This window comes from Triturus cristatus, chromosome 11, assembly GCF_964204655.1.
Source record: "Triturus cristatus chromosome 11, aTriCri1.1, whole genome shotgun sequence".
Taxonomy (NCBI): Eukaryota; Metazoa; Chordata; class Amphibia; order Caudata; family Salamandridae; genus Triturus; species Triturus cristatus.
The window spans coordinates 315,713,290-315,738,067 of NC_140594.1; the positions used below are offsets into that span (position 1 = coordinate 315,713,290).

The following is a 24,778-nucleotide window of genomic DNA, read 5'->3' on the forward strand; positions in this document are numbered from 1 at the left end:
CACAGCCTTGCTGCAGCAGTGCTGAAAGAACATCCACCCAGTCTGACCCTATTAAGCCTAGGAGCTTTCGCCAGACCGGCCGAGGAAGAGCGGAGATGTCGAGTGGGTATATATTAGCGTAGTTTTTCTTGCAGAGGTTTCGGTTCCAAGCCATGCAAGGCCTTGAACACTATACACAAGGACTTAAACTGTACTCTTTGCAACACTGATAGCCAGTGTAGCTCAGCCAAGCATTTTGATGCAGAAGAGTCTTGCGGTTTAGCCAAAGCCAGTTTTGCCGCCATATTTTGAACCCGTTGCAAAGTTGGATCAACTATTTAGGAGAGTCCAGCAACAGGGCATTACAATAGTCAAGGCGACTTAAAATTGCGCCCTGCACTACTAATGCTCTGGCCGAGGCAGGCAGCGATGGAAGAATCTTTCTCAAGGCTCTAATCAGCCCAAAACAGCATCCCGCCGTTTTGTTCACCTGTGCCCCCAGGGTCAGATTAGCACTAAACAGAACTCCCAAATTACGGACCGTATTGGCCGGGACCAAAGGAGAGGAAGTACCTAGTGGCCAGAAATTATGGGGGAGATGTAGAGGCACCTTCCCTACTGCGCAATGCACTATTTCCGTTTTCTCAGAATTGAATTGTAAAAACTTCAGCCGTAGCCATTGCGTGGTATCACGCATACAATCATGAAAATCCTCCAACGCTGAAGGTTGGGTACTGTCCAAAGATAAAATGATCTGGGTATCATCAGCATGATTTATCAACTTCACCTTATGAGCCTGAATTATATCAATCAGAGGACTAAGATAAACATTAAACATAATCTGGCTGATAGCAGACCCCTGTGGAACACCATGGCCGATATTGATAAAGGTGGATTGAAACGGCGGAAGAGCCACCGCCTGACGTCTACCCGAAAGATAAGAGCGGAACCAGGCCAAAGCAGTGCCTGCCACTCCTGCCTCCTCAAGGTGGGTCAGCAAAATACTATGGTTGACCATGTCGAAAGTGGCAGACAAGTCAAGCAATATTAATATTGCTGATTGTCCCTTGTCTGCCAACAACCGAAGGTCGTCCATCACGGTCACCAAAGCAGACTCCGTCCCGTGCTCTGGACAAAAGCCAAATTGGACATCCGCCAACTTGTTATTACTCTCCAGAAACACAGATCTGCTGACTCAGCGTTCAAGGATCTTCAAGGGGTATGGTAAGAGGGAAATTGGTCGATAGCTCTCAGGGCGTGCTGGATCAAGAGTGGCCTTCTTCAGGAGGGGAGTAACCACTGCCTGTTTCCAGCTAGATGGCACCTCCCCACTGGAAAGTGAATAGTTACAGATCTGTCTAAGACTAGGAAATAGATCTGAAGCATATTCCTTCCAGATTTTATGAGGAAGAGGGTCCAGTGGGGAGCCGGAAGAGACCCCCATAGCCAGCCAGCCGAACTCATCCTCTGGTAACAATTCAAAAGGCTCCAGAGTGCTCAAATTCGCAGTCCCAGCTTCCACCTCTACACATGACGTCTTCCCTGCATCAGTAGACGAGATGGTTATCAATCTACTAATATGGCTTGCTGCTACCGCTGGAATAGTAGTTTTAAGTCCATTTAAAATGGTACTAATCTTTTCCTCAAAAAAGATTGCCAATCTATTGCAGAGATCCTGAGATGGCAGAATCTCATTTTGCAAGCACTTAGGATTGGCAATCTCATCGACCGATCTAAAAACACATTTAGAGAGAGCACAATCTCCCTAATTTACAAAAAGCTTGTGAACGTTCGGACCGATCTCCTCCTGGGGGTGCGGGACCAGTGGACTAGAGACGGACTTGAGCTAGACGATGAGGATTGGCAGTACGCGGTCTCCTCTCCTAAGGAGGTCGCAATCCCCGCCAGGTTGCGGCTTGTCCAGCTTAAGATACTCCACAGAGTCTATGTCACTGGGCCCCGATTGGTCCATATGGGTTTTTCCGAGGACGGGCTGTGTAAGAGGGGCTGCGGGATGGTGGGCACCTTTCTGCACATTATATGGGAGTGTGGTGTGATTGCGGAACTATGGAAGCGGATTCACGTTGTGATGCAGGAGGTCACGGGCATTGTATTGCACCCAGAGGCGCGGCGCTGTCTTTTCAATGTGTGGGGTCCTACAGACTACGACGCGGCGCAGACTCAATGGGTGACCCTAGGTAATATGGTGGCTAAGCGAGATATTGCAAGATTGTGGGGATCCCCTAGCCCTCCCACCCTGGATGCTTGGAAGGACAACATGGACTGGTGCATGTTCCGGGAGAAAACGGTGTATAGTGCGCGGGGAAAGCCCAAGAAATGGCATAAGGTATGGGGAGGTTGGAACCAGTATAGGGGGTACATATGTTTGCCTCCTGCCACTGAACCACTGGAGGAGCAACTTTCCCCCTAGCCTCGCGTCCGACTTGGGTCTTTCTGATGCACCTCTGCTAGAATGTTAGCGCCTCTGCTTCTCCCTCCTCCTCTCAATCGGTGGCTTGATCTGATGTTGGAAATGGGGCCGCCCCCTCGCTGGGAGCTGACGCGAACTCATGATGTATATTGCCTTGCTTGTTGTGTTCATTTGTAAAAATTGGAACCTTTGTTTTTATCCTGTATGAGAGCTGTAGATGACTGCACGTGTCGATTGAGGAGCTGCCGAACCTCCGGGTTGTCGGCTGAATAGCACTGTATCTGAATTATACGAATAAAGGTTTTAAAAAAATAAAAAAAATAAAAAAGTAAAAAAAATAAAATAAAAACACATTTAGATTTATTAGATGATTTCAGAATGGTTTCTGCAAAATATTCTGATTTGTCCGAGAAGATTGCTTTTTTATAGATGGATATAGCTGTTTTCCATGCAGTTTTATCCTCATCTACATAGTGCTTTCGCCATTTCCTTTGAGGCTGTTTACAATTCAATTTCAAATTCTTTACATTTTCATTAAACCATCTGGCTGAAGGTCTACCTCTACTTTTGCATACTTTCAGAGGAGCAATTAGATTAACAGTCGCCATAATCTCACTACAAAATTCTACATAGTTCTCCTCCACTGATCTGGCGACATCTAAAGCCCTATTGAAGGCAAACGTTGAGGAGGATGTTACCTTCTTTAATGCCCTCTTCCAATCCCTATGCAAAAAGCTCCTAACTTCCCCATTAGCAGGAGCTTCTCAACTAGGGATAAATGTCAAGATTGTAACCAAAAAATGGTCAGTCCACTCCATCGGAAGTACTTTTATATGCCCGGTAGCATTTTCCTTGCTAAAAACTAAATCCAGCATGTGCCCCCCTATATGTGTAGGCTCAGTCACCCCTTGACGGAGTACAAGGTTCTCACAGGAATGGAGAAGAGTAGAATATCCTGTGTCCAACTTGCCGTTGAGCCACATGTTAAAATCTCCAACTATAAGCACTCTTGAATGCGTAAGGGCCAAATTATCAATCACAGCAATCAAAGCCTGCAGGTGAAGCATATTAACAGGGCCAGGGGGTCTATAACATACTATACCATCTAGCAGGTGTCCCTTGGTGTTTTTTAAGGAAAAACCCTAGAGCTCGAATCCCTCCACCAGATCAACCTCCATAGGGGCAAAATTCCAACTGTCTTTAAACACTATGCCGACTCCCCCCCCTCCTTTACCAAAGCCTCTAGGTTTGTCGAAGGCCTTATATCCAAGAGGACACACCTGCCCTAAATCGACCACCGAATCAGGGTAAGTCCAAGTTTCAGTCATAAACACAGCATCTAAATTGTGTGCCTCAATAAGTAGTTGGATCTCTGTACAATGTTTAGGGAGGGAGCGAGCATTCAATAGTCCACAACTCAAAGCATCCATCCTACAGATGTCAGCATTCAGGCTAGTAGTAATTGCCTGAATTGCCTTTGGCGCGTCCGCTGCGCGTCCACGCCAGCACGGCGTTTAAATAGGTGAAAAGAGAAAAAACTAGAGCGCTGACCCCGGAATTAGGCGTGTCCGCGCTAACAAACGGACAACGCCGGGTGTAGTGCCTGAAAACTGTCAAGTGCAAAAGAAAGTAAAATCAGAACCAAAGTCCCCAATGAAAAGTTAAAAAGCATTCAAGAGTGAGTCTCAGGGTCCAATATGTATACCTGGTGCTGGCTTTAAAGTGGGAGAAACCTCTATATTAGAGCGTGCTCAGGTTACAAGATGTCTGAGGTAACAAAAGGCTAGTGTGAAGTTCTTTGTGGCAGCCCCTATTGAAGTGCAAATGTGGTAGGTGACAGCTTGGCCTCCACCCATCCTGCCAGAGCTGCCATTCCTGCCAACTCCCAGTCCCCCTTTGTGACACTGTTTGGCAGGAATTCACAAAGGCCAACTGCCAAATACACTTAGTCTTGTGACCCCAGAAACAGATTGCAGGCACCAAATGCCAACTTTCGAAAAGTGTACTTTTCTGAATTGTGACTTAAAATTCAACTTTACCATTAAAGAGGATTTTAAATTATAATTCTCAAGAGACCAAACATGACATTTCTACCTGTTCTAAGCAAACAACATCACTTATTAAGTGTAATACAATAATTCAAAGTTATCCTATGGGAGAGTTAGGCCTTGCAGTTGTGAAAAAAGAATTTGAGTTTTTCACTACCAGGACATGTAAAACTTAAAAGTACAGGATTTCTAAAGCGGGTCCTGAAACTGGGCTTCCCAATGCTAGCCTACTATCATGTCAGCCCAACATAGAACATACCAAGTTAGCACAGCATAGAGTAGCACTGTAGACCAATGCTGCAAACAGTAAGGTCTTCAGCTGCTTTCTAAACTTTCCTTAACTGTAGAGGCAGGTTATTCCATAGGACGGATGCCATCGCTCGGAAGGAGCGACTTCCCAGTCTTGCTCTTTTAGTACATGTTATAAGAGCCAAGTTCAAATTGGCAGAACGAAGGGCCCTATTAGGTAGATACAGCTGTATCAAGGAGTCCAAACTAGTTGCTCCCAGCTTGTTCATGATCCTATGAGCTATGTACAAGGGTTTGAATTGAGTTCGTTTCTCAGTTGGAAGCCAGTGGAGTTTGCAGAGCAGCTTCTACAGAGCAGAGTTTAGGTAGATGGAAAAGTAGTCCAGCAGCTGCATTATGGACAGTCTGAAGCCTGATTATGATAGATCTCCTAGCACCCAGGTAGAGAATGTTGTAGTAGTCCAGTCACAGGATGATTGAAGACTGTACAGTCATTTGCCGCACCTGGAGATGGAAAAAGCCATTAATCAATTTAAGACTTCTGAGAGTACCAAAACACATTCCTGCAAGTGCCTTGACCTGTGTCTCCAAAGAAAGCTTATCATCAAGCCGAACACCTAGGTTCTTTACAACTAGATTTGGCTTGAGAGGAGACCCTAACACCTTTGGCCACCAATGATCATCACATACCTGGGCATGCTTCCCCAACAAGGGGGATCTCTGTTTCATTAGCGTTGAACTTCAGACAGAGTGCATCCACTCTGCAACGGTGGTCATACAGTTCTGAAAGTTGATAGTGCCCTCCGTCGAATACGCTGACAGGGAGACAATAAGCTGGATATCATCAGCATATGAAATCAAAGACATCTCAAATGCCTTCACCACCTCTGCCAGCGGCCTGAAGTAGATGTTAAAAGGGTAGGACCTAGGGCTGAACCTTGAGGGACGCCATGTTCCAATGCTCTTTGTGACAATGAGAAAAGACTGATATCACTTGGAAAGATCAGCCACTTAGGAAGGAGGTGAACTAGGCCCAACCCTTGCCATGTATTTCAATCTGACGGGGTCGTCATAGTAACACCTCATGATATACTGTCTCAAATGTGATACTGCAGTCTAAAAGAAAAAGTAGTTGAGCCACCTTCGTCTGTGGCCAAACACAAGGCCTCCATCACCACAAGGAAAGCAGACTCTGTACTGTGGGAGGGTCTAAACCTGTTTTGCAAAGGGTCTAGCACTTGGTTCTTATCTAAAAATGCTGTCAAGAGATTATTCACGTGTTGTTCCTCTACTTTTGTCAGAAACAGTAGGAGATAAATAGGCTCATAATTTTCTGGCTGAGCTGCGTCAGGCAAGAATTACTTCAGGAGAGGGGTAACTTTGGCGTATTTCCAAGCCGTAGTCACCAGCACCGAGGACAGAGCGAGAATAGCAAGTGTTGGAAAAAAGGGTGTTCTAAGCTCCTGCAGTTTAAGTATAAACGCTGGTTTGATCAGGTCGTTAGGGGAGCTGGACTTAACTTGTTTCATCAGGGAGGTGAAAGAGGCATTATCCAGCGAGGCTAACTCCTTCAGTTCATTCCCCTAAGATACGGCATCCGTCATTAATGCAGGACCAACATCCTCTGACCTGCAACTAGCACTGAACTGTGTTTAGAAGTCATTTACCTTTTTTACAGAGTGGTCCGCAAGTTTCTCACAATTATCATTAGGTGCCACTGCCAGCCTTGGGTGGACTGCTTATTTGAGCAAGCTGTTGACTATTATATCATTAAGCAAAACCAAAGGGGATGATGAACTGAGTGTTGAACAATGTAAGCACTCACCCCCAGTCAACTGATCTGGGTTTAATCCATCATCATTCTTTAGCTCACTCCGCCACCCCAGTTCAGACATGGCCATATGCAAATCAGTCTGACCCAGTGCCTCATGGGAACAGTCCAGCCCGAACTGCCAAGCCATGTCTTCCCTGGACCGGAAGCAAGCATCCTGGGACCAGTTTCTGGCTAATCAGCCGTCATCAGCCAGGCTAGCTTGAATCCAGTGGCAAAGTGAGCAAGGGACCCACGTCTGGGCATTTGTCCGAAACCGGTCCTAGGATGCTTGTTTCCAGTCCAGGGAGGACCTGGCTTGGCAGTCCGGGCTGGACTGTTCCCATGAGACACAGGGTCATGACTGATTTGCATATGCCTGGGTTCAAACTGGAATGGCATGGTGAGCAAAAAAACGATGGATTTAGGCCCAGATCTCTGTACTGGGGTGAATGTATGACATTGTTCTGCATTCTGTCCATCAACTGTTGTTTTTGCATTTGTCACCCCGAGTGGGACGGGTATGCCCAAACGTGGGTCCCGTGCTCTCCATGCCACTGGAATCAAGCTATCCTGGCTGAAGAGGGGTGAAACCCCGAAACCGCACCTAGGATGCTTGTTTCCAGTTCAGGGAGGACCTGGCTTGGCAGTTCGGGCTGGACTGTTACCATGAGGCACAGGGTCAAGACTGATTTGCATATGACCGGGTTCAAACTAGAGTGGCATGGTGAGCAAAAAAACGATGGATTTAGGCCCGGATCTCTGTACTGGGGTGAATGTATGACATTGTTCTGCATTCTGTCCATCTACTGTTATTTTTGTATTATATCATTAAACCAAGAGGCCGAAGGTCTCTTCTTCACCTAGCCCAAATGGGCAGGCATTAAGGCATCCAAGGCTGAGGTGAGCCAGACCTACGTCTTGAGTTCAGCTACCTTGATGTTGGAATCCATTTAAGGAGTATTCGCCTGAATATGGTTTCCAAAATTCGTAGACTCCAGTTTATGCCATTGCCTTCTCATAATGGGATTGGCACTAGCTATCTCCGCGCCCATTAGAATATTCAAACTCATAGACACCATGCAGTGGTCTGACCACGCCACAGGAATGGGAGTGGATATGGGAAGGTTGGATAGGTTGTAAAGAACACAATCCATGAGATGGCTGCAGCATACATGAGACTTTATACTAGTTGAGTCAGTTGAATGGCTTTCAGATCATTAATAAAATTGTGAACGCAGCTGTCTTCCGTCTGATCAAAGTGTAATGTAAGGTTGCCATAATATTAAAATTGGCCAGTTTCAATACCAATGGCGATATACAGTCTATTAGCGACTCTTTAAATCGTCAGACTGGACCCAGGTGTCAATAGATCAAATAGACCCTAGAAGGTGAATTTATTTTGTTAAAGTGGACCTGAAACAGCACACTTTTGCAGTCCTCAATACACTGCACCCTGCCCTTTGGGCTGTCCAGGGCCTACCCTACGGGTGAATCTATGTATTAAAAAGAAAGGTTTAGGCCTGGCAAAGTCGAAATGGCAGTTTACAACTGCACACAGGCTGCAATGGCAGGCCTGAGACCTGTTTTATAAGGCCTAGCTAAGTGAGTGGCACAATAAGTGCTGCAGGCCCTGGATATAGGTAGTACCACTTTACTAGGGATTTATAAGTAATTTAAATCTGCCAATTGGGTGTAAACCAATTTTACCATGTTTCAAGCAGTGATCACAGACACTTTAGGAGTGGTTAGCAGTGGTAAAGTGCACAGAGACCTAAAGCCAACCAAAATGAATTTCAGCAAAACGGAATGGGAGAAGGCAAAATGTTTGGGCGAAGACACTCCTAAGGCTGTCCGGTATAACACTTAGGATTTGTAAACACTTCTTTTCGCAGGCTAGTCTTAACTTACCACAAGTTCAATAAAATACATCTCTGTGCCAATATTGGGCTTTATAAATAGCTGTGTAGCTAGATAGAAAGATACAATCAGAAGCGTGTCATATATGTTGTTTGTATGTTCTGTGATGAGTTTTTTCAAAGTACATATTTTACAAAATGAGGGTCCATCATAGGTATGCCATGTGATTTGGGTCTGAAATGAAATATCTCATTCCCCAGCAAATTTTCACTCTACTTATATGCCCATTACACTCCTTATTGTATGTTTCTCATCCATATTAAAGTAACAATATTTGGTGAAAGATCAGATAGAAGATTATTTCAGACAGTGCTGATTCTCCCGTTTTCCTCTAATAGATCCTTGTGTACAGTCTACAGACAGGGCAAAGGTTAACAACACTGGGGAACTCTGCTGGAGACTTCACCTGCATAAGTATGAAGGACAGCCCTCCAAACATGTTGGTCACAGGGAATAAGGACAGGAGGTAAGTGCAAGCGGATACTGTGATGGGTGTCATAGTATATCTCCTAAGTTGTTCAAGGAAATCACAAGACTAAATTAGACTCCAAATGATCAAGGGTGTATGTTATGCTGCCATAACAGCAGTGAAATAGGAGGCAGAGAGATACCAGTTGACATATGAGGGTCTAACATTTACCTTCCTAAAATGCTACATTTCAAACATTTAAAAAATGTTAAAGATGAATTTGAGTTTTATGTTTAACCTAGGGTTCCTGTGAGCAATTATTTTACTTAAAGATAGAAGCCCAGAACATATAGCTAGGTGTCCCCATCTTTATTAAGTCATACATTTCTCTCTTGACATAGTGAAGTTAGTTTTACTAAGTTTCAGTCTGTCTTGACCTACTATTCATGTCAGGGTGAAATCTAAAACATATTTACCTGTGAGGGGTTGACTGTAGAACGTCTGATTGTTTTATCCCGGGCTACCAGTACTTAATTTAAAAAAAGACGTCTCCCTTCATAAGTGTTCTACTTGTATAGGAAAACTGAGCTGAAGAGCAAATCAGGTGAACCCGCAAACGCCGCAAGTGTGAAAAATCCATACTTAAGAATTTCTTTAAAGAAAATTTATTTAAGACATTTTAGACTCTCCGTTAAGTACATTGAATACAAAGCAATCTGGCACATTTTTGATACTCACTTACCAGCCAGAGATCCTTGAGGCGCCTCTCAAATCAGACGTTCTTAGTGATGGCAGCCAGTAGTCTCCTGTATAAAAGCCAGTCCGAATACACAAGAAGGGGAAGCTGCTTTGAAGTGAGAAGGGAGAGTTGCCTGGATTCTCAGCTAACTTTACATGGAAGAGTGGGCAGAGGACCATTTAATATGTTTCCTGTTATAGTCTTCTCCACAGAATTGGCCTATAACCAATTTGCTTTTGTATGAGACTGGAAGAGAGCTGTGTCCCAGTCCATTTTGCTAGTATGGAGTGCATCGATGGTGCTGTGTCCCCAGTACCTTTCGCTTGAGCGAGACCCAAGAATGGAGCTTTGTCCCCAAAATCTTGTGCTAGTGTGGGATCCAGGAAAATAGCTATGCACCCAAACTCCTTTGCTAGTGTGGGAGACAGGGTTGAAGCTGTGTCCTCAGTCCTTCAGGGAGATGAGAGGCCAGAAGAGAAAGCCTAATAAGATAACCTCTGCACCTATAAACAGACTGAGACTCTGAGACTAGACTTCAGAAAGTACACAGTAACCAATGCAGCTTGGGCAGGAGGAGACACCAGAGAATATGCTGTCTATACATACAAATAGAGTGTGGATCAGAAAGGGGAAGACTCCAGAAAGAATAAGGTGGAGAGTATGACTAAGTAGGAGTAGATACCAGTGATTATATAGCCTGTACCCAAGAGTAAAGTGAGACTCAAGAGATTACGGAATGAGCATGCATATCCCAGAAGGAAAGTCGTAAATACCATGTGCATCAGTGAGTAGATGTTGACTCTAGGAGGAAGACATTCTTGAAAGTATTTAGTATGAATGAGGCGTCTATGGGTGGAGGTGACCTCAAATATTATAGTGTTAGGTATATGTCAGATACCCTCTGCACCTGCAAGTAGAGTGCCACTGAGGGAGAGTGAAGAAAACCATGGTACAGAGTAGTTAGTTGGATGGAAGTGTGAATAATCTCTAGAGTTCCGTGAGTGGAGGGTAAGATGGACAGGGATAGCCCTAATTTTATACCAGTTATAGAATGAGCTTTACCAAGTTGGAGAAACCGGAGCAGAGATGGGCAGGAGTTTGTCCCTGGATACCAATACCCATTGGTATTAAACGTTAGACAAACATTATTTGTTCTGTGCATTTTTCCAATTCTGTATAACTCTATTGTTAAGTGTATCTGCGTGTGAGAAATCTGCCCCTCTCTTCTCTTCATAGGCAATCCTCTCCAATGACCCTACCTTTGTAGTACAATTACAGCCCCCAGCACCATATTTACACTCTTTGAGTCACTTCTTCAAATTGAATGAGAAACACACTTTGAGCCATGCCTCGTCATTTCACTTAATATGGTTTATTGAAACCTGAGGAACTGTATTGTCTAAATAGGGGTTATTGTCCAATAACACATTTGCACAGATTGCCTCATAGTAGCCTATCCAAATTGAACCAGCCTACCATGACAGGCCTACTAAAGAAACAAATATTGGATCTGACCACTTGCTTCTTACCCATATGTAGAATTTGCACAAAAACAAGAGGACAAAAGCAAGACGTAAACTTTAGTCTCTGATGTATCGTTATGGGATATTATGGGATTTATATTTCCGCGGACGGGATATCCTTCACCGTTGTGACAGAGTAACCTGTCTGCCGAAATCTAAATCCGGCCCAAAGTTAGGTAAGGAGTATAGCAAGAGAAAGGTTTAGGGTCTTGAATAAGGTCAGGTTACTGCTAGTATAAGGTTCAGCATATAGAGTTTGGCTACAGTCCACGTAATGATTATGGTCCGAGTTAGGGTTAACATTAGTGTTTGGTCAGGATTAGGTTAGAGTTGGCACCAAAGATACAATGAAGGTCAGGGTAACAATTAGTGTGAAGTTTCGGGTAAGCGCTGGGGTTCTGTAAAGGTTTGATTTGTAATTCGGTTTAGAAACAAGTTGGGCTTTAGGTTAGTAGTGGTGGGGTCAAAGTTATAGTTATAGTTAGGAACACAACTTGGATGAGTCAAACTTATGATTGGGGTTAGGGACTGAGGTAGGATCAAAGATAAGAATAACAGTTTGGGTTAGGAAAATATTTTAAAATGTAGAAAACTATTTCAAACGGTAAGATCAAAACTGCTTTTTGCGGAGGATGTGTTCACTCAAACAGCTGTCATTGACATTTGAATTTCAATGAAAATATATCTCAAAATCTGACTTTCATTGAAATAGTTTTCAACAAATATGTTCTTCCTAAAAAAAGGCAAGTCTCTAAATGTACTGAGATGAAGTGACAGTGATCCTGTTATTAGAAACACAGGTACTAAATACTACAAGGTAAAGTCACAGCCAAACTGGAACACTGAAGAATGAAAAAGGCAAACTGGATTGCATCATTGAGTTTAAAGCACACCTTGTGGCAAAGGAACGGGTAGAGCCATTCGCTTTTGTTTTAGGTGTAACACAAGCTTCCCTTGACCCCTCCTTGATTTTCTGCTGAACTTCTAGAAGTGTCTTTTTATCGCCAAAGTCAGCGTGACGATGAACCAGAAGTTGATGGCAATATGACTTTATCCTGGGCTATGACGTCTAGCAATTCAGAAGCACTGTAAAATCCTTAGATTTGTGGAGGCGGTGTTGATCTTCTTTCAGAATATTTGCCTCAGTAGATACTCTTGACATGTAATAACTTCCTGCTTGCGGACAATATGACATAAGTAATTCTGTCGGGCATAGACCAGTGGCAGAGAACCCTCCAATGAACTAGAGGTTTTTCTTATATCGACCAAAAACTCATCAGACCCTTAGTTCCTCTAATGCTGTAATAGGAACCCATTGAGGGGTTCTCACTTGGATAGTTAAGATTTTTAATGAATATCTTTATTTGTTCTATTAAAGGAACAAGTAAGCGCCACCTGTTTTGAGGCTAGGCCTTGTCATATGGTTGGGTACCAGACGGATGTAGGTGGGTACAGAGGGATGAGCATGCTGTTTTGAAGGGAGCACTCTCTTAATTTATTTGTTGATAAAATTCTTGTTCCAGATCGGGTCGTAATTCAAAATAAAGAAATTTAATACTGGGTTCATGAGCAAAATGGATTGTTGGAAAACCTATTGAGCATGTGTGTGGGTCATATGTTTGTACATTTTCTCTCAGTGGGAGCATGAGCATAGGATTTCCAAAAACATTATTTAATATTCATTAATAAACCTGGGTAAATTAACACTTGGGCATTTCAGTTGTCCAAGTGAGATATTGACATTTCTAATGAACACGGTTCCTCTGCTATTTGTTTTAATCTTTTGAAGCTCTAGCAGCTGCCAGTTTAGGACTTCACAAACCTTCACAACCGAAGAAGGTGAAGGCATTGAATAACAAGTAAGGACATTATAGTGACAATAAAACCAACCAATAGTAAGGCTTTAATCCCACTGTACATTTTTGATAAGCCCACAATTGCACTCTTTGGTAGGCGATATACAAAAATCTGTTTTATAACTCTATAATATTGCATTTCACTTGTGTTTAATATTTATCCGCTTAATTCTCTGCTCAAATCAAAATGAAAAGCAAAAAAACATAAATGTTAAATAAATGGACTCTTTGAAATAGTCTTCAATTCTATGTATAAAATAGTATGACCTTTGATTGAGTTCTCTTAACCTATTAATTTCTATCCAGAGATGATATGTTTGTTGTAGTTGTTTGAACTGGTTTGACGTTTCATTTGAGGAATGCATTAGAACTGTGCTTTTCTGCTCCTCCCAGCATTATTTAAATTATGTTGATTCCAACTATTTTCTTAAAATCAGTAAAACTTTTCCTGATTGTATGATAGATCAGTGCTAATTCCTCCGTTTTTTCAAGTGCCACACGCAATTGGACAGGCAAAATTTTGCTAATTAAAATTCTCTTCTCCATGCTTTTGCCAAAGGCTTCAAGAAGCCTTCAGGCTTTGTATAGGTGTGATAACATCATAAAAGAGTCTTATGACTTCTATTTAAGGTGTTTGGGCACTCACCATTAGTCGTCACAGCCATGCATAGTTTAAGAAGAGATTACATGGCAGGGAGAAACAACATTTACCACGCAACACGTTTACCACCAGTCATGCAATGCCTTTACCACGCAAATGTTTACCATGCATGTACCTTTACCACACATGCCTTTACAACGAAAATGTACGTATATATCAGGTAAGTGAAAATGCTTAATTTATTTATGTAGGAAAGTAGGATCTGCTTATGGTTACCCCCACTTTTTGCTTGATGTCTCACTGTTTTTGACTAATCTGGCTGGGATCCTGCTAATCAGGACCCCAGCCTATCTGCTTTCTCCCTTAAATTGACATACATGTACTTTGGTACACACCAGATTGGATGCTGGGGTACCCTTATAAGTCCCTAGTATATGGTACACCATGTACTCAGGGCATAGGTACCCCAGAGGCCTCCCATGGGCTGAAGCATGTATTATGCCACCCATGAGAGGCCATGCATAATGGAACTCTAGGTCTGCTACTGCAGCCTGTGTAAGATGGTGCTTGCACCATTTACTTTAGATATAGGTTCACTATATCTAATGGTCACTACACTTAAAACGTATAAGCTACCCCTATAGCAGGCCTTATCAATCCTGAAGGCAGGGTGCTGGGTTTTATGTGAGAGGGTGCCCCTGCATGAGCAGAGCCCCTCTGCAGCCTTCGGAGACCATTCTCCCGGGTTGTCTGTGACTCAGCTGGACATATAGGTAGAGGTGCATTATAACGTCGCTGTAAATGCTGTCTCAAACGGCTGCATAGAAACATATCGTGTTTGGTATCAAACACCTTGGAATCATACCTCCACACCAGTAATTGGTGTGGGAGGCATGATTCCACCCTTCTGAAGCGAGCTTCGTGGGGTCACCGGTCTACCCGATGCCATCCTTCTCGACCCGGACAGCACAAAATGGATGCTGCCAGCAAGAGACACATTTCTGCTCTCCTGCTGCTGAGCCACGCTCGAGCAGAGGAAGGCAGCACAATAGGTATCCTGTCACTGGGAGGTGTGACCACCACCCAGACAGGGTTTAGTGTATTGGGACTGGGTGGGTACACTCTGAGAGTGCCTGAAAGACTGCACTGGGGGCACATTTGGTGTCCCTGGACATACTCCAGATCAAACCAGTTCTGGGAGCCATTGGCTCCTGCTCTGGCGCGAAACTGGACAAAGGACATCGGTGTAACCTGCCCTCTGTCCTGCCCCTCCCCTAGGAGGGTCCCCTGAATCTGTCCAACCCTCTCCCGTGGGTATAAAATGGGTTACCTGGCTACAGGACATTAGATTTTATGTGGACAAGATTCTACAAGAAGAAACCACTGACATTCGACCATCTGGACACCTTGAACTTCGCTGGACCTCGACTGGGCTGGACTTTGTCCCCCTGACCGTCCAAAGCCGAGTTGGTGCCGTTATTCCATACAAATAAGAAAGAGTAACTGTGCCTACAAGGGATTTCATTTATAATAGTCTAGTTACTGACCTTGGAAAAATCAGAAACATCAATTTGCTCATTTAAATCTAACTTATTATATCAAAAACATTTTGAGAACATGGGTGTAGATTTCCAAAAAGTATCTTGTTCATTTAATGAAAGTTACCAAAAAATAAATGGGGTACAAATTGTGATAATAGGAACACAATGACAGAGGAAAACAGACAATATACAAAAAATTGCAACCTTCAAATCATATGTGATCTGATCTATTTCAAAAAATCATATGACAGAGAAAGAATCTAATGACATAGAAAACAATTCCTTTGAAACTGAAGTATTAAAGAAAATAGATGAGCTTGTCGACGTTTCGGTCTTGTTGGCATGAGTCCGTTAGACCATCTTCAGGACGGTGAAAGGAGAGTTACATTTGCCCCATAAGACTGGTCACGCATGAATCATGTGCCAGAAGCTTCTTTATATCTCTGCAAGATTCCAAGTTTGTGGGTACCGGAACAATAATGTATTCAGTATGTTTGGTAAATATCCAAAGTTGCCATTAAGCAGAAGCAATCTTAAACGATTTGCTTATGTTGGCGCTCGATTTAATCGACCAATGGGCATGGGGCACTGCTCCTCTGAATGACCGCTGTTTTTACACGCTGCATATCGATAGAAAGAATTGGGTGGGAAGGGTATTTTTAGGATTTATGCATAGGTTTATGGGTATTGGGTAGTAAGGATGCTTTTAGGGTGTAGAAGTGGGTAAGGGTATGGCGTGCAAAGGGTGATTTTAGGGTTAAGGGGTGGGTAATGGTATTGAGTGGTAAGGGTGCTTTTAGGGTATTGGGGTGGGTAAAGTTATTGGGTGCAAGAGTATATTTAGGGTTTAGGGCTGGTTGAGTTTAGGGGCAATAAGCAATATATATATAAATGAGGGGCAATTATATATATATATTGACCCAAAAAGTGATGCTAAGAACAAACAGCCTCACGGGTGAGGGCTCATATGCAGGTATCACAACAAATATTTCCAAGGAAACGTACCTATAGTTCAAGAATGTGTAAGGGAGCTGCTCAATCCGATAATCAGGCATAAAATATTTTATTGCACCAGATACTCCTTTAAATCATCCATGACGTGTTTCGACCCCACACTGGGTCTTGATCACATGTCAATACGGAGTGGTCAGTTGCTTTTTTAAACTTAAAAGTGCATGAACCTAAAGAAAGGAGTTTGATTGGATATTTGTAAAATTCCCTGTAAAATGGCACTGTGCTCTGCCAGATAATTCACACACTGCAGATTTCCTTACTACATCAGCAGCTGAATTACAACAACATAAAGTATTCCACTGGATACGATTTCCACAATTCATTTAGGTTCATTGACCACAATGTCCATAATGCAATGCTTTTTATTGTCCACTCTGTCCTTATCTGCTAACATTCACTTTTCACAGAGTCTTTCTTACCTCTTATTTGCCTCTAGAAATCAATTTCATGTCGGTCAGAGTGATGTTGATATTTTACACACTGTCCGAGGCATTTGAGACCAGCACAATGTCCTTCCATAATATTAAATTGTTATTCCATGGTTTGCCGCTGTTAACCCATATAAGTTTCAGCAAATTCGGCATTGTGCGGAGGAGAATGCCTCCGCAAACCCTAGCTGCATTGAAACCTAAAGAGCGCAATATCTTAGCAGACATGGTGCTGTTCAGCTCTCTCCTGTTCACGCAGTGAAGCTGCTTTGCTTGCTGTGCTGCATTGCATGAACTTTTAGTAGACATGCCTCTGGACTTTTCTGTCATGGTTTATTCACTTATGTAAAACTAAGAATGTATGAAGGTGGGCACAAGTGAAATCTAAGGACGTCTCCCTTCGATATAGTTAAAAACAGAGATTAACTGATGTGTACTCTTTGTGTCCTAAAAATGCATCTGGATGTTACAGGCCTGTCTAAATTACTGTTGCTTCTATTAGTCTCAAAAATAAACATTTACATATTTGAGAATACACAAAACATATCAGTGATCATCATTATTTTCACTGGAATGACACACAAAGGATATGTGTCCAGTCATCAACAATAGTCATCATATTGGTCATATTCAGGACCCTCTCCTTGGTGTTTGGGTTCTTTCCTCAAAGAGACAACAGGCAAGAAGGTTCCATTTCTGCATGACCACCTAGGAGAAAGAACCCTCCCATCATGCAACTATGCATGGATAGAGCCAATATAGTAGCCTATTGGTGATGAGGGGTATTTCTGCGCAAGTACGTGGCATTTAGGTACGCAAAAACTTTGTGAGTGGGCCCTCCATGTGCCTAACTTTGCCTGACTCAGATCTAGTGGATATTGATCCACACTACATCAAATCTCATGACATTCCTTTCTTTTTATGTTGTGCTATGTTATCTGCCATTTGTATAGTGCGCAATTGCCCCTATTGTGGAATTGTAGAAAACTCAATTTGATTATTGGTGGACATGTGTGTATGGAGTGTAGATGTGTGTGGTTATAGAATGACCTTTGTACCTTGGGTCTGGCGTGTCACTGCAAACTTACCGCAACTACTATGCACTACTACAAAATGCTGCATAAAGCATACCTATTTACTCAGACATACCTCTGTAAACACTAGTGTGGACATTTCAGGCCTAATTCAGAAAAGGGCCTCCGTACTCGTAGTAGGGGGCGCACTTGTGGCAGGTGGCACGACACTCATGGCGGGACCTCAGCAATGATGACTGCAGTACAGAGAGGCCGACACGAGTGCAGGGGCCCCCGCCACAAGTGGAGAGGCCCTTTGTGAATTGGCCCATTGTTTATAGACGTATGTGTGAGGAAATAAGTATACTTTATGCAGTATTTATTTTACATATCTAGTCATAGAGCATGGCCGTTGTGCTATCCGCTTCTTGTTAGTGGTGCAGCTAGTGCAAAACGTTAATGCGACAACCAAGTTGTCTATGGGATTTTGGTGCAGCTCTCTGGATAGTACATTAATGCAACAGCCTATTTGTGAAAGGGCTCGAGCCAGAAGCACTTAAGGAGCAATCCTGGAAATCCAAAAAATAACTCAGTAGAAGGTCTCTGCAGTCCACCCATAACTGCTGAATTTGCATCCCAAAGGAAATGCATAAGCAGTGTCCACCCAAAGGCACAGTGAAGGCACAATCACTAGAGATCTACAGATAACCCAAGTAAATAGTTGAATGGTTCACTGATAAGCAATGAGAAAGGATCACATCATGCACATGTAGCTAATCTAACCTCCGAGTCCACATTGCTTAGCTTGCTATGAAATTAGTATAATAACGTATGCCGGGCCTGTCTTTCAAATCACTGTTTAAGGTCATAGAATCCCAGCTCTCCCCTGCTTTAAAATACGGACTGGGGGCCTTTCTTGGGAACTTTGGGCCATAGCTGGACCGCACTCAAAGCAAACTCTTTGGCCTACAAGCAAGGTCCAGGCACTCTGTGGCCTCCCATCAAGCTCCAATCACTCTTTGGCCTGCCAGCACACTCCGGTCACTCTTTGGCTTACCATCCAGCTCCAGTCACTCTTTGTCCTACAAGCAAGCTCCAGGCACTCTTTGGCCTACAAGCAAGCTCCAGTCACTCTTTGGCCTACCAGCAAGCTCCAGTCACCCTTTAGCCTGTCAGCAAACTCCAGTCACCCTTTAGCCTGTCAGCAAACTCCAGTCACCCTTTAGCCTGTCAGCAAACTCCAGTCACTCTTTGGCCTACCATCCAGCTCCAGTCACTCTTTGTCCTACAAGCAAGCTCCAGGCACTCTTTGGCCTACAAGCAAGCTCCAGTCACTCTTTTGCCTACCAGCAAGCTCCAGTCACTCTTTGGCCTACCAGCAACCTCCGGTCACTCTTTAGCCTGTCAGCAAACTCCAGTCACTCTTTGGCCTACCATCCAGCTCCAGGCACTCTTTGGCCTTCAAGCAAGCTCCAGGCCCTCTTTGGCCTTCAAGCAAGCACCAGGCACTCTTTGGCCTACAAGCAAGCTCCAATCACTCGTTGTCCTACCATCCAGCTTCAGGCACTCTTTGGCCTTCAAGCAAGCTCCAGGCACTCTTTGGCCTTCAAGCAAGCACCAGGCACTCTTTGGCCTTCAAGCAAGCTCCAGGCACTCTTTGGCCTGCCAGCACACTCCAGTCACTCTTTGGCCTACCATCCAGCTACAGTCCCTCTTTGTCCTACAAGCAAGCTCCAGGCACTCTTTGGCCTACACGCAAGCTCCAGGCACTCTTTGGCCTACAAGCAAGCTCCAGGCACTCTTTGGCCTACAAGCAAGCTCCAGTCACTCTTTGGCCTACCAGCAAGCTCCAGTCACTCTTTGGCCTACCAGCAAGCTCCAGTCACTCTTTAGCCTGTCAGCACACTCCAGTCACTCTTTGTCCTGCCAGCACACTCCAGTCACTCTTTGGCCTACCAGCACACACCAGTCACTCTTTGGCCTACCAGCACACACCAGTCACTCTTTGGCCTACCATCCAGCTCCAGTCACTCTTTGTCCTACAGGCAAGCTCCATGCACTCTTTGGCCTACAAGCAAGCTCCAGTCACTCTTTGGCCTACCAGCAAGCTCAAGTCACTCTTTGGCCTACCAGCAACCTCCAGTCAAGCTGAAATTAAACTAGGATTTCGACTTTCTAATCAGTCCCTGTTGCTTTGTAGTGACCTTAGAGATTTTGGTTATGAGCAAGTATTGCAGATGTGGGATGGGGTGTGGTGGGGTGTGGAGGGGGAGGGTTGTCATTAAGACTAAAACTCTGGCAGACATTGCAATCCTATATCCAATAATACATTGACTGAAACTTTCAATATGGCACGCACCCAACAGGAGATATGTACCTGAAGGTCTCATACTCTCAATTTAAAAGGTCCCTTATGCAAAAGATAAAGGCCCTCAGGTTTGTTGACAAGTTAAATAAATTCAAAAGTCGTAATCTCAGTGTGGTAGTAATAGTAGGGTGACCAGATTCTCAAAACAAAAAACGGGGACAGGTCATAGACATAGAAGTAGGACTACGGTTTGCAGTAACCATCGACATAAAAGTAGGACTATTTGACAGCTGTCATAGACATAGAAAAAGGACTACAATTACAGCTCCCTCCACAGACCGAGATGAAGCATTACAGACAACAAATCTGCGGTCTTTTATTGGCAACCCTCTCCTTCACACAGTAGCATTAGTACTATTTATTACATTTACACTTTTAAGGACTATAGCATATATTTGCCAAAAATCAATAAAACATCACAGGTTAGCAAACGCCAGATTTACTAGCTTTATCAATGCTCTTTTCTATAGCTGCACGTCAGCACCACATAAAGTACAACTCACCGATGTTGCTTAGTTGTTCATGACAGAAAAGCATGGGAGGTAAACTGCGGAATGCTAAATTGCCAAATGGCAGCCATGGACCAATGTACAAAAAAAAACTTCTCTCCAGGTATTACTGCCTTAGGGTCTTAAGGGTGGCAAAGGTTGGCCGACCACACTGTCCTCCCACATTTGCGTAGTCACTGCTGAGATGTCATGTTACCTTACTGGGGTATGTATAGTGCACTCTAGCCATTGGTATCATCTCATAATGCAATAGTGTGAAGACCTGAGCAAAAAGCTCGAGCAGACCTGCTCGCCTCTCCCACAGGCGTTAACCCTGCTCCTTTATATCCTTTCCAGCTAAACAGTTTGCCGTGATCTGAAAGGTCAGTCAAAAGGTCAAGTCAGCTTTGATATGGAGAACACAAAGCATGCATCAATTGGTTATGAATAAAACATGCAATGAGCAATGCATTAATCCTTGCACGGTATGCATAAGGGCTACTGAAAAGTTTGTATGACTATGAATACAAGCTACAGGATGAAGAAATATTGTTTTATCCAAAGTAGAAACTTTGGCTGGCACGATGACCTAGGTGGCGCTGCGTGTAAAATGTCTCTCTTCAAAGGATTTCCCATCTTGCTACAGCGCTCACCTCAGTGATGACACATGCCGTAAACAGTGTAAAGAGAGCTTGCGCGCGCATGCTCAACAGGAACAATGAAAAACAGGGACATTTCTGTGTTTAACGGGGACACTGTTTGAAAACAGGGACATTTGAGTCACTTGGAGAAAAGTGTCGGGACACGGGGACACTTCCCCAAAAACGGGGACCGTCCTGGGAAAACGGGGACGTCTGGTCACCCTAAGTAATAACTGCTTACTATCAGGGCAATAGCTGCCATATCATGTAAATATGTAAATCCTTTTACTCGGGGGTCCAAATTGACTTCTGGTGTTACAGGTTAGGCCTGTTTAAATAAGGCATCCCTGGAAAAAATATTAAAAGAGGCAGTGGTTGTGGATTTTGTAACTTTGGTTATTGAACCATCGCCCTTGTTTTTTGTTGCTGCCCAACTCACCAGCATTCACATCTTTTGTACCTTTTACCATCTATAAGAAATTAGGCCTTTGGGCTTGTAGCAATACACTCCGGGCAATCTTTGGGGAAGATGACTGCAGGCTCCTTTCTGGCCTTGTTAAATTCATGAGAACCGTCCATCAAGAAGTAATGCTCATCTCTCTGTGTTATGAGTCAAAATAATTTTGTTGGTCTCATTTTTCGATGAATAATTTACATATTGTGTATTAAGGTCCATGAAAAGCTGTATTCACTTTTCTTCTAGTAAAGGGGATTGTCCATGTGTGTAATGTTGGCAGGTAACTATTTAACTTTGTTAAATTAGTAGAAGACAAAGTGAGAAGTAAAGTGTAATATTGTGGTAATACATGAGCTAAATTAAGTTTCAATTCAATTCAAAAACTTTATTCGATCATTAATTAATAATCATAAAAGTACATACATACATAGGTATAAAAACATGAGGATTCAGCAAGTTTTAAATTAATCACATGTCATGAAAATGGTGCTTTTCCTCAGACTTATCGATTTTAAAATATATACAGCAGTAAAAAAACAGATGTCCTGTGAATTAAGTCCAAATAAAAGCCCCATGGCCGAAACAATATTGAATACATTATATTTTTTAAAAAGCGGTTTCAGATATACTTTTCGAAGATGGAGATAAAGAGGGCATAACAATAAAAAAGCTCCGTACTTTGTTTTGTAGTCCCGTCACACGGACAGGGGGCGGTAGTATAAGTCTTCATTACAGGATACGCAACAAGCAAATGAACAGTCCCCATCCGGAGTCTTGTCAACACAAATTGGTGGGAACGGATAGTAACCAATTTAAGGTATCCTGGGGGCCCCATTTCTTCCTTATTATACTTGTCATAAAAGACATGTGAGGAGAACTGGACAGTAGCTGCGTTACGCTTCATCATGCTAACCCTCAAAAATTCATGTTTAATCTCATTCTTCGTGATATCTAAAACACAAGAAGGGTTATCACAGACCCTAAAATTAAAAACATCATCAAATGTTCGGATAATATAGTTAAGCCACGGGATGCGGGAACATTTATCAAAGTAAAGACAATCAGAGATTATCTTTCTTGTAAAACCAGTCTGTTCCTTCGACCAAATAGATCTCCATACTAACAGGGGTCTTAGTCTGATCAAGTCAGATAGATGTTCTAAGCCAGACTCTTGATGGATCAGCTTTGTTGAGGAAGAAGATGGTAAACAAAAGAGTTTTTTGATGAATTTGTTCTCCTCAACCTGGAGCATGTTGTTATTACAATGGCCCCACACTCCTGAACCATATAGGGCCAGAGCAACACATTTATGTCGATATAAATACAACATGTCTGGTATCCGTCTTGAGCCTAGCTTGGATGCAAACCTAAATAAGCCAAAAGAGCACTTGGCCATTTTGGCTCTTACATTTGTCATTTCGGAAGTCCACATCCCCCCACTATTAAAGGTGATACCCAAATAACAAAATTTGTCCACCACTTTTATGGTTTGGTCCATAACTGTAAAGGGCCTTAGGTTCTTAATTTTCTTCCCACAGGGCATAATAAAAGTTTTTGAATTATTAATTTTTAATTTTCTCCCCTTAATAAAATCTGCAAATTTATTCATGAGTTTTTGCAACCCTAAGGGGGTTTGTGAGAGCAGAACCGCGTCATCCGCATAAAGCAATATTGGGATGGACAAGCCATCAGCAGTCGGTGCATCTGCACTGGTGGACCGTAGTTCCGTCTCAATTGCATTAATAAAAAGGGAGAAAAGGAGAGGTGCAAGGACGCATCCCTGCCTAATTCCGGATCCTATTTTAACACTGGGGGTACACTCCCCCAATTGCCCGTATCGTATCTTAGCTGTTAGGTTCCTATAAAGTTGGGCCAGGAAATAAATAATATCTTGAGGGGCACCCATATCCAACAAGGTTGACCACAGAAGACCATGGTCAACCAAGTCAAAGGCACTGGACAGATCGGCAAAACAAAGAAACAACGAGCCTTGTTTGGCTCGTGTATATTTGCATATAATAAGGTCTAGGTTAATGCACTGTTCTATAGTGCCCAACCCCTTGCGAAATCCATACTGTGAATCTGCAAGGATCCCTTTATCTTCTGCCCATTCCTCCAGACGACTCAGTAATACTCTACTCATAATTTTTAGGGAAGCAGTAAGGAGGGAGATCGGGCGATAGTTTTTTGCCTCACCCCTCTCCCCTTTTTTATACACCGGAATAATAATTGATTCCCCCCAGGTCTGTGGAGCCGCAATCGTCGCAGCTGCATTAAAAACCTTTGTTAACAATGGGCTCCAAATGGAAATCTCGGCTTTATAAAGGTCAACGGGTACCCCGTCCGGGCCCGGCGCCTTTCCCCCCTTACTAGCCCGAATGGCTGCAACTACCTCTAAGACTGAGATATTGAGAGGTATGGGGATTAAAGCCATGGTTTCACTATCCCCCCCTACAGTTAGTCCTTCGGGGTTAAAAATACTAGTAAAATGAGACACCCATTGTTCCTCAGATACCTGGGCTGACATTACCGGGACTTCTTCATTTTGGAGGAAGGGACTATTTACAGTGGACCAGAAAAGCTTGGTATCCTTAAGGTCCACTGCCTTGGTCAAATTGTTCCAGGCCTCTTCCCTTAGTTCCTGTTTCCTATCCCTCAGATGAATTGTGTATTCCCTTCTGAGGGTTTTAACTGCTTCCTTATCTCTGGGTTTACCCTTAAGAGCAGCTTTGAGTCTTTGTAAGGATTTGGTACATTCTCTGTTAAACCATCCCCCATTAATCCTAGGGCCCTTTGGTTTTCTTCCAGTTAAAATTTCAGCAACATTTTTATTAATAATTTCGAAACTAACTAGAATATCAACATTATTCTTTCCGGGTTCGAGACGGCATTCCACCTCGTCTATACAGGCAGACACGATAGTACATAGTAAATGTTCCTCATTTTGCCTACCCCATTTAATCCTAGGGCCATTAGGTCTATGTGGAACTATATCTGTCACTACACCATGTAACGCCTTTTCTTTGTCCCCCCACAAAGAAAGATACATTGTTAAACAGTTATGATCACTTAGGGCCGGGTCTACTATTACCGGTAAAGAACACAGAGCTGTAATACTGGTGGAGACAATGAGGTAATCGATAACCGTGGCACAGTTCCTACCAATAAAGGTTGGTACCGAATTACCCTCACTGTCTACCCTAGGTAACATAATGCATAAATCCATTGTAAGCATAAAAGTGTTAAGGGAATCCCCATAAACC

At 43.2% G+C, this 24,778-nt stretch overlaps 1 protein-coding gene across 1 annotated transcript in view; it reads left to right on the top strand.

Moving 5' to 3' along the window:
- The window catches only part of FBXW8 (F-box and WD repeat domain containing 8), a 698,699-nt gene that overhangs the window by 603,859 nt on the left and 70,062 nt on the right, over positions 1 to 24,778 (top strand). The window contains exon 8 of the mRNA XM_085633260.1: positions 8,776 to 8,903. Coding sequence (XP_085489386.1) covers positions 8,776 to 8,903 — 128 coding nt within the window. The remainder of the gene's footprint in view (positions 1 to 8,775; positions 8,904 to 24,778) is intronic.